At 31.6% G+C, this 17205-nt stretch overlaps 1 protein-coding gene and 1 long non-coding RNA gene across 16 annotated transcripts in view; both read left to right on the forward strand.

Moving 5' to 3' along the window:
* The window catches only part of CNTLN (centlein), a 376749-nt gene that overhangs the window by 147935 nt on the left and 211609 nt on the right, over positions 1 to 17205 (forward strand). For all 15 annotated transcript variants that reach the window (XR_013759640.1, XR_013759641.1, XR_013759642.1 and 12 more), the window contains one exon: positions 8760 to 8954. Coding sequence is in view for 11 of the 15 variants with exons in the window: in XM_079113162.1 (XP_078969288.1) it covers positions 8760 to 8954 (195 nt within the window). In the remaining 4 variants the exon portion in view is untranslated. The remainder of the gene's footprint in view (positions 1 to 8759; positions 8955 to 17205) is intronic.
* LOC306645413 lies at positions 655 to 6969 on the forward strand. Its single transcript, XR_013759645.1, has 2 exons — positions 655 to 5838; positions 5885 to 6969. It is a non-coding gene; the product is annotated as an uncharacterized lncRNA (long non-coding RNA).

Below are 17205 nucleotides of genomic sequence, written 5' to 3' on the forward strand. Positions count from 1 at the left end.
ACCAGTCTATAGTTACCACTCATTTAATCCTTTGAAGTGGGTTAATGTATTGATTAAGTTAGGAGTATTGTAACCTAATCATTTCATATCTAAACTTTCTTGCATTGTCTCATTGCATGAGCCTTTGGGGGATACCTCATATCTAAACCACAAAAACAATATTATGTAAACTAAGGTAAAAATGCAAGTGACCCTCAGCAACCATTTAGTTGTAATGATGGACTCTTATTGAGTTTCTTGTTTAATCAAGTCTTGAAAATTAGACTTTTGTTTCTTTATTTACATGTCACACCCTCTGTGAAATTATTATTATTTATTATAATTATTTTTGTTTTATAAATCAGTTTTCTGAGGTTTAGACTATTGTCTAAATTCAAATGATTACTTCTGTAGAATTCATATCTCATTAATATTGAGTTCAGAATCCATACCCTTAAACTTTATTTTAAGGCCTGCAATATAAGTTCATTTATACCTGAAATAGTATATGATCTTACCCTTAAAGAATTCAGTTAAACAAATTCTACAAATTTGCATTGTAGAATTCTCATCAAAATTTTTACAATGTTTAATAACCTTTAATGTTACACAATTTACCCTGATATCTGAATTGCTATTTAGCAGTGTTCATTGTTTGTTTATTTATTTATTTTTTGGTGAAAGACTATAGCATATAACCATATTCTGTGAAAAGGGACTCCAACATTACTTTGTTGTTTTCCCTGATTGCACAGATATAGGGTTTTTTGTTTGTTTGTTTTTTAAAATTTGGCTATAATATTATGGTGTTTAAACTTTTTCATCTTCTGCAGATTTTTTCCTAAACTTCTATCCACCCACCACTCCAAACTGTATTAGTTATAGAGTTCAGGATTTTAATATTTGGGAATGATACACTGTCATCATTTTCATGTGTGTTCAGACTTCCATTTTTCATTTACATCAAATTATTCATTCTAATCCTAGATCATTTTACTTTAGTCTTGTGTTATGCAGTTGTTTTGTCACTGTGACTAAAAGACCTGATAAGAACAACTAAGAAGAGGAAAAGGTTATTTTGGCTTAAGGTTTCAGAGATCTTAGTTCATTGTCAAGTGACTCCAGTGCTCTGGGACCACATGAGGCAGAACATCATGGTGGAAAGACATGGTGGAAGAAAGATGTCAGCTCAAGGCAACTGGGAAGTAGAAGAGAGCATGAAGAACTAGGAAGAAATATAAAATTCACAAGGCACGCTCCCAGTGACCTACTTCCTTCAACCAGGGTCTACCTTCCTACATTTACCACCCAATAATTCATTCAAATTATGAATCCATTAAATGAATTAGCCCACTGCTTCGGTTATAACTCAGAATCATTTCACCTCCTGGATTAATAGGACCTTTTAATGGACACCTTATATCCAAACCATAGCAAGTCTTTATCCATAAATTTTTCTAGGGTATTCTCAGTGAATTTGAATAATCTAGTAATCCACGCAATGAGATAAAACTTTTTACTTAAAAAATAAGATTTTTAAAATATTTCACATAGGTTGATTTTAATATTTTCAAAATTTTATTGGAGTTTAGGTATGAGGCTCAGGTGAGTTGAATTAAGAAATTATATTGACAATTAAAAAAATTTTTTTAAATTGGGAGATTTACCATGTTGGCCCTGAAATTCTGTGTGACCAAGGCAAAAAAAAAAAAAAAAAAAGAAAACTGTCAAAATCTGTCCATGGTAGATAAAACACATGCTCTCTAGGTTGCCTCAATACCCTTGGCTCTGTTATCTTCCTTTATCTGTCTTACTTTGTTGATATTAAGGCCAATGGTCTTTTATTGATTATTGCATTTGTACTTCTTTTTCTCCTCCACTTACATTTGATCACTTGCATACCTTTTTGGTCATTAAGCATTTGAGTTAGCAAAATTTGCAATTTGTAATTTTCACTTTTGAATTCCCATTATAGTTCTGTGACCTATTAAAAAGCCTGGATTCTTAACCCCTTTTCCTCCTAAAAAAAATAAATAAATAAAATAAAATTTACAAAATTAGATATTTCAAAAAAAATTTTTTTTAGTTGTTGATGGATCTTTATTTTATTCATTTATTTATATGTGGTACTGAGAATCGAAATAGTGCCTCACACATGCCTGGCAAGCACTCTACCACTGAGCCACAACCCCAGCCCAATAGTAACAATTTTCTTCCCAATCATTACTATGCTTAGTTCTTCAAGAATTAGATCTTCTATTTTGTTGGAGTATAGTAGCTTCTAATTATGTTATGTTTTTCAGTGGTGTCTGTCATATTTCCTTTTTCATCATGAAGTTTAGTAGTTTGAGTTTGCTCTCTCCTTCTCTTTGTTAGTGTGACTAAGGGTTTATCTATTTAGTGTACTTTTTCAAAGAAGCAACTTTTTGTTCTGTCAATTTGTTGAATTGTTCCTTTTGTTTCAATTTCATTGATTTTAGCTCTGACTTTAATTATTTCCTGTCTTCTACTTTTGGTGGCCTTCGGTTCTTCTTTTCTAGGACTTTGAGATATAATGTTAGGCCATTTACTTGTTGACTTTTTATTCAAAGACATTGAGAAATTTTTAGAGACATATGATCCTCCCAAACTGAATCAGGAGGACATACACAGTTTAAACAGATCAGTTTCAAGCAACGAAATAGAAGAAACCATCAAAAGCCTACCAACCAACAAGAGCCGGGGACCAGATGAATTCTCAGCTGACTTCTACAAGATCTTCAAAGAAGAACTTATACCAATACTCCCCAAAGTATTTCATGAAATAGAGAAGAAGGGTACCCTTCCAAAGTAATTTTATGAAGCTTGTATCACCCTGATACCAAAACCAGACAAAGACACATCAAGGAAAGAAAACTTTAGATCAATATCTCTGATGAACATAGACACAAAAATTTTTAACAAAATTCTGGCAAATTGCATACAAAATTTTATTTAAAAGATAGTGCACCATGATCAAGTGGGGTTCATCCCGGGGATGCAAGGTTGGTTCAACATCTGGAAATTAATAAATGTAATTCATCACATCAATAGACTTAAGATTAAGAATCATATTATTATTTCAATAGATGCAGAAAAAACATTTGATAAAATACAACATCCCTTCATTCTTAAAACACTTCTTATCTTACTCCCCTTTATCCTCACCAACCTTTGTTATTATTTATATTTTTAATAATTGCCATTCCAACTCGAGCAAGATGAAATTTTAGAGTAGTTTTGATTTACTTCCCTAATTGCTAGAGCTGTTGAACATTATTTCATATTTGGTGGCCATATGTGTTAATTCTTTTGCAAAACATCTGTTTAGATCCTCAGCCCATTTATTGATTGAGTTATTTGAATTTTTTGGTGTTAAGTTTTTTGAATTCCTTATGGTATTTTGGATATTAATCCTATCAGAGAAGCTGGAAAAGATTTTCTCCTGTTTTGTAAGCTTTCTGATAATGGTCTTTATTGTTTCCTTCACTCTAGAGAAGTTTTTACTTTGATGGCATTCCACTTCTTAATTCTTGGTTTTATTTTTTAAGTCTCTGTGCCAATATATTGGGGCGTTGACTGTGTTTTCTTCTAGCAGTTGCAAAGGTTCTGGTATAATTCCTAAGTCCTTGAACCACTTTAATTTGATTTTTGTGTAGAATGAGGGATAGTGATCTAGTTTCATTCTTCTGCATGTGGATATACAGTTTTTGTAATATCTTTTGTTAAAAAGGCTATCTTTTCTCCAACCTATATTTTGACACCTTTGTGAAATATCAGATGGTGTGAAGTATGTCTATTTTGATGCCAGTGCCATGCTGTGTTTACTGTATCTCTGTAGTATAATTTCAGATTAGGTATTATGATACCTCCTGCTTTGCTTTCCTTGTTCAGGATTACTTTGGCTATTCTGGGTCTCTTATTATTCCAAATGAATTTAAGAATTTTTTTTCTAGTTCTGTGAAGAATGTCATTGGTATTTTGATAGGGATTGCTTTAATCTCTGTAACACTTTTGGTAATATGGCAATTTTGGCAATTTTAATTCTATCTAATAACATCGGATATTTTTCCATTTTCTAAGGTCTTCTTCAGTTTCTTCTGTGTCATATAACTTTCATTATAGAGCTTTTTTTTACCTCCTTGGTTAGATTAATTCCCACATATTTCATTTTTTATGGTTTTGTAAATAGAGTGATTTTCCTGCTTTCTTTCTCAGCAGAATCACTGTTGGATTATAGGAAAGCTATTGATTTATGAATTTTGATCTTGTATCCTGCTACTTTGCTGAATTTATCATCTCTGGAAGTGTTCTGGTGGAGCTTTTTTTGGGGGGAGGTTCTTCTAGATATAGGATCATGTCATCAGCAAATAGATAATTTGATTTTTTTCTTTTCCTATGTTTATCTCTTTAATTTTCTTTTCTTTTGTGATTGCTCTGGCTAGAGTTTCAAGGATTATATTGAATAAGAATTGTGAAAATGGTCATCCCTGTCTTGTTCCTGATTTTAGAGGAAATGCTTTCATTTTTTCTCCATTTAGTACTATGTTGGCTTTGAGTTTTTTCATATATAGCCTTTTTAATGTTGAGGTAAGTTCCTTCTTTACCTAATTTATCAAGTGTTTTTAACATGAATGGGTGCTGGATTTTATCAAAGACATTTTCTGCATCTGGTGAGTTGATCATATGATTCTTGTCCTGTTATGGTTTAGCGCTTCCAAAAGCTCATGTGTGAGACCATAGAAGAGAGATTAAGGATGAAACGTTTGGGTTAACATAATCAGTGCATTAATGCCCTAATAGGAATTAATATGGCTCTAGCAGGTAAGGCGTGACTGGAGGAGGTAGGTTCCTTGGAATATGCCTTTGAGGTTTCTGTTTTGTTCTTGTTGAGCACGGCTCACTCTTTGTTTCCTGGTACCATGTCCCCAACTGATTTTGTCTACCTCACATTTATCATGATTTCCTGCATCACGTCAGGCCCACAGAAATACAATTGTTCATTTTTGCGCTGAGACCCTTTAAACTACAAGTACCAAATAAACATTTCCTTTTTAAAATTGTTCTTGTCTGGTCTTTCAGTCACAGCAGCAAAAACCTGAATGAAACATGCTCTTAATTCTGTTTAAGTGGTGGATTACATTTATTGATTGTAATATGTTGGACCAATCTGTGTCCCAGAGATGAAACCCACTTGGTCAAGAATATTATATTCTTGAAGTGTTTTTGAATGTGGTTTGCTAATATTTTATTACGAAATTTTGCATCTATGTCCATCAGGGATATTGCTTTGTAGTTTTGGTATCAGAGTTAGAAAGTCTTCGTGGAATGTACATGGGAGTGTCCTTTCCTTTCAATTTCCTGGAATAATTTGAGGAAGATTGGTGTTAGTTCTCTTTAAAGTTGTGGTAAAACTTAACTGAGAATCCATCTCGTATAGGGCTCTACTTTGTTGGAAGGCTTTTAATTGCTGTCTTAATTTCATTACTCAATAGTCATTTGTTTGGGTTTTTGTATCTTCCTGGTTCAATTTGGGCAGGAAGTGTGTGTGTAGAAATTTGTTAATGTCTTTTAGATTTTCCAGTTTATTAGAGTGTACATTTTCAAAATAGTTTCTAATGGTCCTCTGGATTTCAGAAGTATCAGTGATATTTCCTTGTGCATCTCTAATTTTCTTTACTTGGGAGTTTTGTTGAGGGTTTATCAATATTGTTTATCTTTTCAAAGAAGCAACAATTATATCTTCCTAATTTACTGTACTGTTTTTAATAAAGTTTATGTTTCATCTTTTCTTTTTCTCTCATCTTTTTACACTCTTCTCATTTTATCCTTTGCCCTTCTGTTGTGGGATTCTCATACAGTTAAGACAGGGCACTGGGGCATTCAGCAGGAAGCAGCATTAATTAGTGTCAGCACTGGCCCAGTGGATTCGTATCTATAAGCTAAGCCCTGAATGCAGGAAGTGTTGCCTTATATACCTTTTATTCTTTTATATATCTTATATTCTTTTACTTGCCAACTGTTTGTCTCCCTTGAAAGGTAATACACATCATGATTGGACATTCTATTTCTATAGTGCAGAGTTTCAACAGTGTTAGAACAGAGGTGTGAAATGTGCACATTGATACTGATGATGCCATGTTATTTTTCCTTTGTTCTGAGAAAGTGCCTTCCACACTTACATTTCTTCTCTTATTTTTAAAGTATGTAATAACATCCAATTTATTATGTGCAAAGTTTAGAAACAATTCAGAGTGGTAGAGTGAAGGACATGACTAGGGGAGCAAAGGTGAATAGAGAAAACTAAAAGGGTTTTTGAGAACAGGAAAGATATAAGTCACATTTTTGCACATGTCTCCTTAACAATTCAATAGGTTCATATATATTTATACTTATCATATATAAGGACATCCTAATGACAGAAACACTTATCAAGATAATTAAAAGTAAACTATTATGTTATCTTGCTCTAAGCATATAGACATTTATATAATGTTGGTAGAGGGGTACTAGGAATTGTACCCAGGGACACTCTACCACTGAGCTATATCCTCAGTCTTTTATTTATTTTAAGACAATGGTTTCCTAAGTTGCCAAGTCTGGCCTTGAACTTGAAATCCTCTTACCTAAGACTCCTAAATAGCTGGGATTGTATTTGTTTGCCACCATTCCCAGCCTATAATAGTAAATGTTTTTGCGTCTTACAACATTAATAAACATACATGTGATTTAAATATGATATGAATTATATCTGCCATTGTAATTTTCAGACTAACATGTTTCAGGTACTACCTATGTATTTTATAACCTTTTTCTCTTTAATGGTAATCACATTAAATAAACTAATATCAGTTTAAGGAAATAAGGAGTTAATCTATGCATACTTTTGCCTAAACTTCAGTTTAAATTATAGTTTTATTCTTCCCATCTTCTTGTATAAATATACTTTTCACTTGAAGAATTTATTATTTGGCTAAATGTCACCAAATAGTATAATTAGTAAATATAGAAAATTTGTTAAATAAATTAGTGTCATTGGGTGAGAGAGCGTATACCTTTTCAAAATTGTTTAAGCAATAAAAATATTTTGCTTTCCAATGCATGTTGAAATATGGGACAAGTGTACTTTAGTACTAGCTCCTGAAAATTGATGGAGTTGGAGTTTGGGAGTTCTAATCTAGTGTTAACTTGTTTTCTAAAATATGATTCTCTTTTTAACTTTAATTTCATCAAGAGAAAATATCATGAAGAATAATAAGCACAATAAATTTTACATATAGATTTTAATGATTTATACCTGTAAGATATATAGTGGAATATATGATAACAGTTTCATACAGTAGAATCTTACAAAAAGTGTGATAAAATTCCAGCATTTTTGTTTATTAAAGGAAAGGAATTATAGAGAAAAGATTTTCTCTAAAAACTGTTTTGATGTATTCTGATTGCTAGTAGAAAAAAAGTTACTCATGATGCCTCAACCAGAACAGATGATTGACTCTATTAACTTATATACCTGAGAACTTTTTTTTTAAAACTCTGCTGTTATTAATGAAATGAAAATAATGTAGTATCCAGGGGACTCTGGAATATCTCTAAACTTTTGTCTCCTTGCAGTATCTTCTAGAAAAATAACCATTTTATTATCCCGAGGTTTTATCACCAGAAAACACTTTAAAAATAAAGATAGACAAATCTTATTTGAAGATGTTTTGGCTAAGTTTCTGTTGAACTGGGTCCTAGAATTAAAAGTGCTAGAGGACTGTCTTTGCTTCTTATACTCTTATGTCTGCAACTTAGTAGTCTTATTGCTAGTAAGTAAAGGCCGGTCACCCATCAAAGACAACAGGCAAATAGGAGAAGTTTATTTGAAATACGGACTAAGGAATGAGAATTTGTCCCAATCCCTAGATATGGGCTGACCTAAATTATCTCTTCCAGTCTTTCTCTATTCTTCTTCACCTGCTTATTGGAAGGATGGATATTCAGTGCAAGACAGTTTGCCCTGTGTCTTAAGAGTTACCCAGCCAATCATATCACATAAAGATAGGGCAACTTCTGAATAGAAGTACAAATGCAGAAAGTGTGTGGTGGAGAAGTCACTATGTCTCTCACTACTCCTTCTGCCTCACCTTAGAAGTATATATTAATGTATATGAAATGAGAATACATCAATTTTAATGAATTCTTAATGAAATGTTCCTGTTCTTTTTTCTTTATATATATATATATATATATACACACACACACACACACACATATATATATTATGAATAATTAGGCTGATATACCTTATGCTTCTTTCTGTTTTTTTTTTTTTTTTTTTAATCACTGCATGTAAGTTTTTCACATTTCTACCATCCTTAGAACGGCTTTTTGTTTTCAGTTCAGTCTAATAAATCTGTAATGGCTTACTTAGTTCAAGACCTCTTACATGAAGCCCGATGAAAGTAACATACTTTCATATTTTCATATGAAAGTAAAATATTTTCATATTCCCTAGAAATTTATCATTTTTTCTTCATTGAACTGACAGTAATACTATGACCTTTTCAACATTGGTTGCAGTTTTATATTGGTATTTGATTATATAGTTAGTTGTCCTTATGTCTTTGTCTTGTTTCTCTTTTTCACTTAAAATGTACTATATCATATATTGTCAATATATGTTTGCATGTATATATTAAGGCACAAACACACACACATACCCAGGCACTTAACTAGTTTTTGATTATTAATATAATCTGAATGTTTTTAAACAGCTCTACAATGAGTTACACATTTGTTTTGAAACCACAAAATCAAATGAATCTATGCTCCGTCAAAGTGTTATTAATCTTCAAGATCAACTATTTCAAAAAGAACAAGAGAATGCAAAATTGAAAGAAAAACTTCAGAAATCACAAGAAGCACCATATTCTTTACTTCAAGAAAATGATTCAGACCACTCAGCCCAGGTGAGAGAAACATATTCTAAAAATATTAGCCAGTGTAATACCAAATTAAATCATCTTTTACACTGTATTAAAACAAACAATTTAAATATATTTACATTTACTGGGATATCAGTAGTGGATTTTACTATTGTCTTTACTCTTTGTGGACATGAATTTTATATACATTACAGATTGTTATAGAAATGCATTTAGAAATAAAAAGTACATCAAACAGTTGACCCTCTGCTGAGAATCTGCGAGTTCCACATCCGTGAAGTAAACTAAGATAAAAAATACTTGAAAAAAAGTTGCAAGTGTTTTGAACATGAACAGATTTTTGTATTATGATAATTCCTTAAAAATACTGTATACTAAATATTTTCACAGGGCTCATTTTATTAGCTATTATAAATAAGAGATGATTTAAAGTGTATAGATTTTATTCAAATATAAGGGACTTGAGAATCTACAGATTTTGGTATTTGCAGGGGATCCTGGAACCATCGTGTTATGGATATAGAGGGACAACTGTATAGATACTGTGTGAATTATTTTGATTATGGAGGAGCAAATTAATAGGTCATGTCTATTTTGAGACTATTTAACTAAAGGAGGCAATATCATATCTAACAGCATATCTCATAAAGTACTTGGCATAATGCCTGGTACACAATAGTCAGTATCTATTGTCTTGATTCTTCCAGTATATTTATTGTGACTTTGCACAAAATCATTTGACCATTCTGATTATTTTCTATGGTAAATGAATAAATTTCTTACCACTTTTAACCAAAGTCTCCTCATAAATAAAATGTTGATGTTGGTGGTATCTTTGTCATAGAATTTTGTGAGGATTAATGACAGATTAAGTAGGGGGCTTGACATACAGAAAATGTTCATTGGTACCTCTTTTAGATTATCTTCAAGGTAACTGTCAGCTTAAATATCTTTTTAAAATACTTTGTTTCTATGAATTTGTGTGTTTAAGGTACTTATAGCAGTTCTTTAAGTTTTATGATTTATTAATTTAGAAATGCAATTAATGGAAATAGGTAATTGGGTGTTTAATGATTTTTTTATCTGTAATATTTGAAGCTAGCACATTTTCTCTTGCTAATAACTCAACCTAAGACAGCAGTTTTAAATTTGCATTGTATTATATTGCAGTTTTTTTTTTAACAGCAGGTGCATTGAATTGGGCTAATCATAAAATTTGTATCGTGATACATTATTGTGTTGTATGTGTACTACTTACTTTAATTTAGTTGCATTATTTGTTTGAGTATTATAATAAATACTCTTGTCCCACCAACCCATCCAAAGACTAGAACATAACTAATGAGTTGTATGTATTTGTACTTCTTCCCTTATCTGGTACCTTGTCTTTTACTAGGAGTAACCACCAAAGTATTTACCATTTTGATTATTTTAAAAATATTTTTTTATTTTAGTTATTGTTAGACCTTTATTTATTGATTTATATGTGATGCTGAGAATCAAACCCAGTGCCTCACACATGCTAGGCAAGTGCTCTACCACTGAGCCACAACCCCAGGCCCTAATTATTCTTATTTATTTATTTTTGAAAGGTTTCTTTTTTTATATACCTTTATTTTATTTATTCCTTTTTTTTTTTTTTTTTTCATGGTGCTGAGAATCAAACCCAGTGCTTTATAGGTGCTAGGCAAGTAGTTTACCACTGAGCCACATCCCCAGCACCCCCTCCTAATTATTTTTTAAGTTTTATCACATAAAAATTCATGAGAAAATGGTGTATAATTTAGTCTCATCATTTATAGAAGTGGTATTATAATATGTATTATTGCATTGTTTTTGGCAATTTTGACTCATTATTTTGTTTCTAAGACTCATCTCTCTTGTTTATAGCTGTTTATTTTCAGTTTTTATTGTATTCTATTTTATGACTATCATAATTACTTGTTTATCTTCTCTAGATGAGTATTTAGGTTATTTCTAGTCTTTTGTTGTTTTTACTGTATCTTCTTATAGCATCACAAACTAAGATACCATATATTCTTAGTATGAGAAAAGCTTTTTCATGAATAGGTATTGAATATATACATTGTTTTTTATGAATCTTTTATAGAGTCCTAAAGCTTTTGAAGTTATTTCATTAATGTTGTGAATTACAGCAATTGATTTTTATTATTAATCCAATTTTGCATTTCTTAAATGAACCTAACATAATGTTTTATAATATTCATATGTTACTAAATTCAAATTTTCTAATATTTTGCTTAGGATATCTGCTCTATGTTTATGGGGGATATTGGACTGTACTTCTCCTTTCTTGAAAGTTTCCCATCAGATTTTGATATTAAAGTATTGTTGGCATTTTACTATGAATTGCAAAGAACTGTCTCCTTTTCATGTCACTGGAAGAATTTATGTAATAGTAGTATAATTTATTTCTTAATGATAAACACTGAATGCTTTCCAACATTAGAAACAAGTCAAGGATGTTCTTTCTCATATGTTCTTTTCAAAATTATCCTGGAGATTCTAACTAGTACAGTTAAACAAGAAACCAATAAAATCATTCAAATTAGAAATAACGAAGTGAAACTGTTTATAGATAACGTGGCATTTGTACAGAATCCCTATAATTTATGAAAAATGTCCTAGAAATAGTAAGTAAATTTACAAATGTTGTAAGAGATCAACTTATAATTCACTTGTAGTTCTATATAAAAGTAAGTAATCAGCAATTGAAAATAAAAGACAATCCCATTTATAATGACCTCAGGTGTATGTAATAATTAAGATAGAATTAGACCATATAGTCACAAAATTTGTACTTTAAAAAGTACAAAACATACCAGAGGGAAAGTAAAGAAGATGCCCATACATTAAGTGGGCAGCTATACTAAATTCAGGAATCAGAAAATGCAATATTGTTAAGAAGGCCAGTTTTCCCTATATATATCTATCATGAAATCTCAGCCAAACTCCCAGGAGGCTGGTTTTCTTTAAAGAAATTGACAAGCCTATTCTAAAATTTGTTGGGAAATGCTCTAAACAAAATGCTCAATAGAACAGGATAGAGTTAAGAAATATGCCCATCTGTGTAGTCAGCTTTTTGTCACTATGACCAAAATAACCTGACAAGAACAACTTGAAGTAGGAAAGATTTATTTAGGCTCACTGTTTCAGAGGATTTAATTTATGGTTGACTGGCTGCAAAGGAAAAACATCATGGCAGAAGGGCATGGTGGAGGAAAGCTGTTCAGCCCAGGGAGACAAGAAGCTGAGAGAGAGAAAGACAGGAAGGAGCCAAGGACCGATCCCCAAGGCTGCTTCCCCAGTTGCTAACTTCCTCCTGCGATGGCCCACCTGCCTACAATTACCATCCAGTAGTCTATCCAACTTATTAATCCACTGATGAGGTTATGGTCCTCACAATATGATCATTTTCTAAGAGCCTCACCTCTGAACCTTTCAACATATGAGCTTTTGGGAACATTCCAGATTCAAATCATATTAACTGTTCACATATGTACCTTTAAAGTAATTTTTGAAATGACAATAGTGTAAATCACTTTATTCTCTTTTCAGGAATGCTCTATATACTCCTGATTTTTTTGTAGAAATTTTAGCATCATCTTGTCAATTTCTACAAACAAGTATTCAGTTAGAAACATTTCTTATTTCCTTTGTGATTTTCTTTTTGCCAGTTTGGTTACTTAGAAGCCTCTGATTTACTCTTGAAATATTTTTACGTGTTTTCTCTCCTTTTATATCTTCTCGTCGTTATAGATTTCCAATGTACTTGCACCTTGGTTAGAGGTTATACTCTGTATGACCGTCTTATTATGAAATTTATTGAGTCTTTTATGGGCCAGCATATGGTTTTGTTGAATGTGCTATATACACCTGAAAATAATTTATACAGTGCACAATAGGCCTGAATGTTCTTTAAATATTAATTATGTCATTGTACTTGGTAGTATTCAGATTCTGTGCCTCAATTTTTCTATTAGTTGCTTAAGAGAGACATATTAAAATCTCCCAGTATGATTGTAGATTTATTTTTCTCCCTTTAGTTTTTTCAATTTTTGCTTCATTTAAAAAAAAAAAACTCTTTTATTAGGTGAATACATACGGTGATTATTCCTTTTTGATGAAAACATTTGTCATTATAAAAAGTAAAATTTAACTGCTATATTCTGTAGACTTGAAATCTCTTTTCATGCTAGTATAACCAGTTCTTCCTTTTAATGATTACATTTTACATAGAAGTTTCCCATCCCTTGAATTTCAACCTATAGTTGTCTTTAAATATTTTTACATGTATCTAAGTCTTGGATTTAGATCTTGTTTTTGGATCTTGTTTTTCTTTCAGTTTATTCTTACAATTCTTGCTTGTCATTGCAATGTTAATTCACTTACACTATAATGTAATTGTTACTATGGTTTGTTTAGATATACTACTTTATCACTTGTTTTTTGATTTTTACTGTTTATTTCCCCTTCATTTATTTTCCTTCCCTCCTGTTAGGTTAATTGCTTTTATTGTTTTGTAAAGCAGTTTAAAAGTGTCAGTATTCTATCTTCTGGACTTCATTGTTTCTGATAATAAGTCTACAAGAATTCATTTTGTTTTTCACTTAAATGAAAGTGTCAGTTTTCTCTGGTTTTTCTTCCCAAGAGTTTGTTTTTCACTTTAAATATTTTATAATGTATCAAGTTTGTTTATTATTGTATTCAAAATCTTGGCAATTGCCTTAGCTTCCTTGGTTTTTGTATAATTATTTTACTGAATTTGAAAAAGTTACTAATATTTAAAAATTTTTTAAACTTCTCTTTCTTTTCTCCTTTTGGGATTCCAATTCTCACTTATATTGGGGTTTTCTGTGTTCCAAATTTAGTGACGCTTTGTTCATTTTTCCCCAATCTTTTGGTGTCTGAGTCATTCTGATTATGCAATTTCTTTTAATATATATTCAAGTTTAATGGCATTTCTGTAATTTTCTATTTGTTCTTAAGTCTTGATTTTCTCTATGAATATTTTAAGTTCAGTTCTAGAATTTCATTTGATTCATTATTGTACTTCATTGATTTTTGTGGTTTTCCTACTTGTTTATATTGTATAAACAAATTTATTTAGGCCCTTGTTAAAAAGCTACTGCAAAATAATTATATTCTAATTTCATCATTTGGATCTTCTTGTGTGTGATAACTTCTCTCCTTTTGATGTTTTTCCTTTCCTTTTGAATATGCCTCATATATTAATATTTCCTCTCTACCTCAATTTACTAGGCATGGTGGTGCATACCTGTAATCCCAGTGACTTGCGAGGCTAAGACAGGAGATTTGCAAGTTCAAAGCCAGCCTTAGCAACTTAGCTAGGCCCTAAGCAACTTATTGAGACCCTGTTTCTAAATAAAAAAATAAAACAGGGCTGGGAATGTGGCTTTATGGTAAAGCACCCCTGGATTCAATTGATGGTACTAAAAAAATAAAATTAAATAATAATTTTATTGTAGTTTCATCTTTTGAATATTCTTGTGTTTGATGACTTCTCTCTTCTTGGTGGTTCTTTACTTTTGAATATGCCTCATGTGTTAATGTTTCTTCTATATCATGTTAAGACTGTGTAGTATATATTGTAATGTGTTACACTCTGATTTATTACTCATGAAAGTATTGAATATATATATATATATATTTTTTTTTTTTTCATCTAGATTTAGTGATTTAAAGTACCAAGCTCTGTTTTCCATTACATGAATGTCATGGATGACAGTGAATTGCTTTTCAGTTCTTTTAATCTTGTAAGGATCTATTAGAGGTCCGCTCAATGCAGTTGTAGTTTTGACTTCCTCCTATCTGGTATTTCTCTCCTGCGTTTCCAGCTATACAGTAGGCCTTAATTTTGTCCTCTAGTTCTTTAAACAATTAAGGTTCTTGGATTTTAGTCTCCCCACATATAGTTTATTGGTTGCCTTCCCTAGGTAAAAATCCATAAAAATGGATTACTTAACCAGTGCTATTCAATTTTCCAAATAATTGTCCAGCGTCTACTGCATTTGATCATTCTTTGTTGCCTTCAGTAATTGTTTTTATGTTTTTCTTGGAGTGTAAGTGGTTAATATGCAGGAGGTTTAATCTAATAGAATCTAATCTATCATTATTTTGAATAGAATCAACCAATTATTTTTTTATCAACTATTTATTTTTTATCATTTTAATTAAAGCTTTATAGTTACATGTAGTAATTTAGTTCATCCCAACACACTCATACATGCAGAGAATTTGATTTCAGTTCATGATCCCCTGCTTTTCCCTCCTATATACCTTTCCCTGTTCCATTCCCTTTCCTCTACTAAACTTCCTTTCACTCGACTATTAATTTATATTTGATTAGTTCTATTTACCTATGCATAAGGTGGAATTCCCTGTCATAAATTTATATATGAACATAACATGGTTTTCTTGAATTCATTCTGCATTGCCTCCCCTTACCCATCCCTCCACTCAGCCTCTTAAGTTCCTTTTTCCATTTTACTGAGCTTTCATTTATCTTTATGTGAACCTATCTATCCCTCCCCTTTGTAAAGTATCAGATGCCTTTAAGTATGTGAGTTTGTCTCTGTGTTTTCTGTTCTGTCTCATTGGGCATCTATTTTGATACCAACACATGCCGTTTTTGTTACTATATCTCTGTAGTATAATTTCAGATCAGGTATTGTAATGCCTCGTGTATTGGTCTTCTTACTCACGATTTCTTTGGCTATTGTGGGTGTCTTCATCTTCCAAATGAATGTTAGAAATATTTGTTCTAGTTCTATGAAGAATATATGGCGACTGCATTGAATCTCTATAACACTTTTGGTAATATGACCATTTGATTTATAGTTTTATATGAGATGTGGATATCTTTATTGATTTTATGTTTTGGTAACCCCTTTATTTGGGGCATAAATGTTTACCATTATATTATCTTACTGTTGAATTATTCCCTTTATAGGATATGGTAGCCTTCTTTGTCTCTTCTGATTAATTTTTTTTGAAACTCTCCTTTGTCGGATATGAGAATGGCCACTCCTGCTTGTTTTTGTAGTGCACATACATGAAATATTTTTTTCGAGTCTTTTACTCTCAGACTGTGGATGCCTTGGCCTATAAGATGAGTCTCTTATAACTAGCATATAATTGTATCTTGCTTTTTAATCCATTGTGCTAATCTTTGTCTTTTAGTTGAGGAGTTGACACCATTAATATTCAGCAGTAGTATGGATATGTGTTTATGGTTTCCTACCATTTTTTTTTTTTTCCTCCTGTCTTGATTCCCATTTAGTGGGTTATTCTTCTATTGAACTTCCTCTGGGGGATTTGGGATTGTTTTTTAGTTCCTCTACCCACAGTTTATCTTTTGAGTTTTCTATGTACTGCTGGCTTGATGCTCATGAATTTTTTTTAGTTTATTCTTGTTGTGGAAAGTTTTTATTTCCCCCTTGACTTTGAAACTGAGCTTTGCTCGGTGTAGTAACCTTGGCTGGATGTTATTTTCTTTTGGAACTTGGAATATTTCAATCCAGGGCCTCCTTGACTTTAGGGTCTGAGGTGAGAAATGAGAAGTGAGCCTTATTGACTTGCTTCCAAATGTGACCTGATGCTTCTCTCTTGAAGCTTTTAATATTTTTTATGTTAGGCATTTTGATTATGATATATCTTGGTGAACTTCTCATTCATAAAAGTCTATTTGGGGTCCTGTAAGCCTCCAGTATGTGGATGTTTATCTCATTTCTGGAATGGGAAATGTTTTCTGTAACAATCTCATTGAAAATGTTCTTTACACCTTTAGTTTGTATCTCCACATTCTCTTCTATACCAATATTTCTCACATTTTATCTTCTAATGTTCTTCCAGAGTTCTTATACATTTTGATCATGTTCCATAATTTTTTCATTTTTTTATTGAATTCTGTGTACTCAAGTTCATACACCTCTAACCAGTATTTAAGATCATATAACCTTTAACCTGTTTTCAAGGCCTGAAGTTCTGTCTTCAAGGGTTGAGGTTCTATTTTCTTTTTAAATATTTTTTTAGTTGTTGATGGAAAGAATACCTTTATTTTATTTATTTGTTTTTATGTGGTGCCGAGGATTGAACCCAGTGCCTCACATGTGCTAGGCAAGGTCTGTCTACCACTGAGCTACAACTACAGCCCCTTGAGGTTCTACTTTCTGTGCATTGTATTTTGTTTGTTATGCCTTCAGGTGAGTTTTTTATTTGATTGACAATGTCT

This window comes from Sciurus vulgaris, assembly GCF_902686455.1.
Source record: "Sciurus vulgaris genome assembly, chromosome: 15".
In the NCBI taxonomy this organism is placed as follows: Eukaryota; Metazoa; Chordata; class Mammalia; order Rodentia; family Sciuridae; genus Sciurus; species Sciurus vulgaris.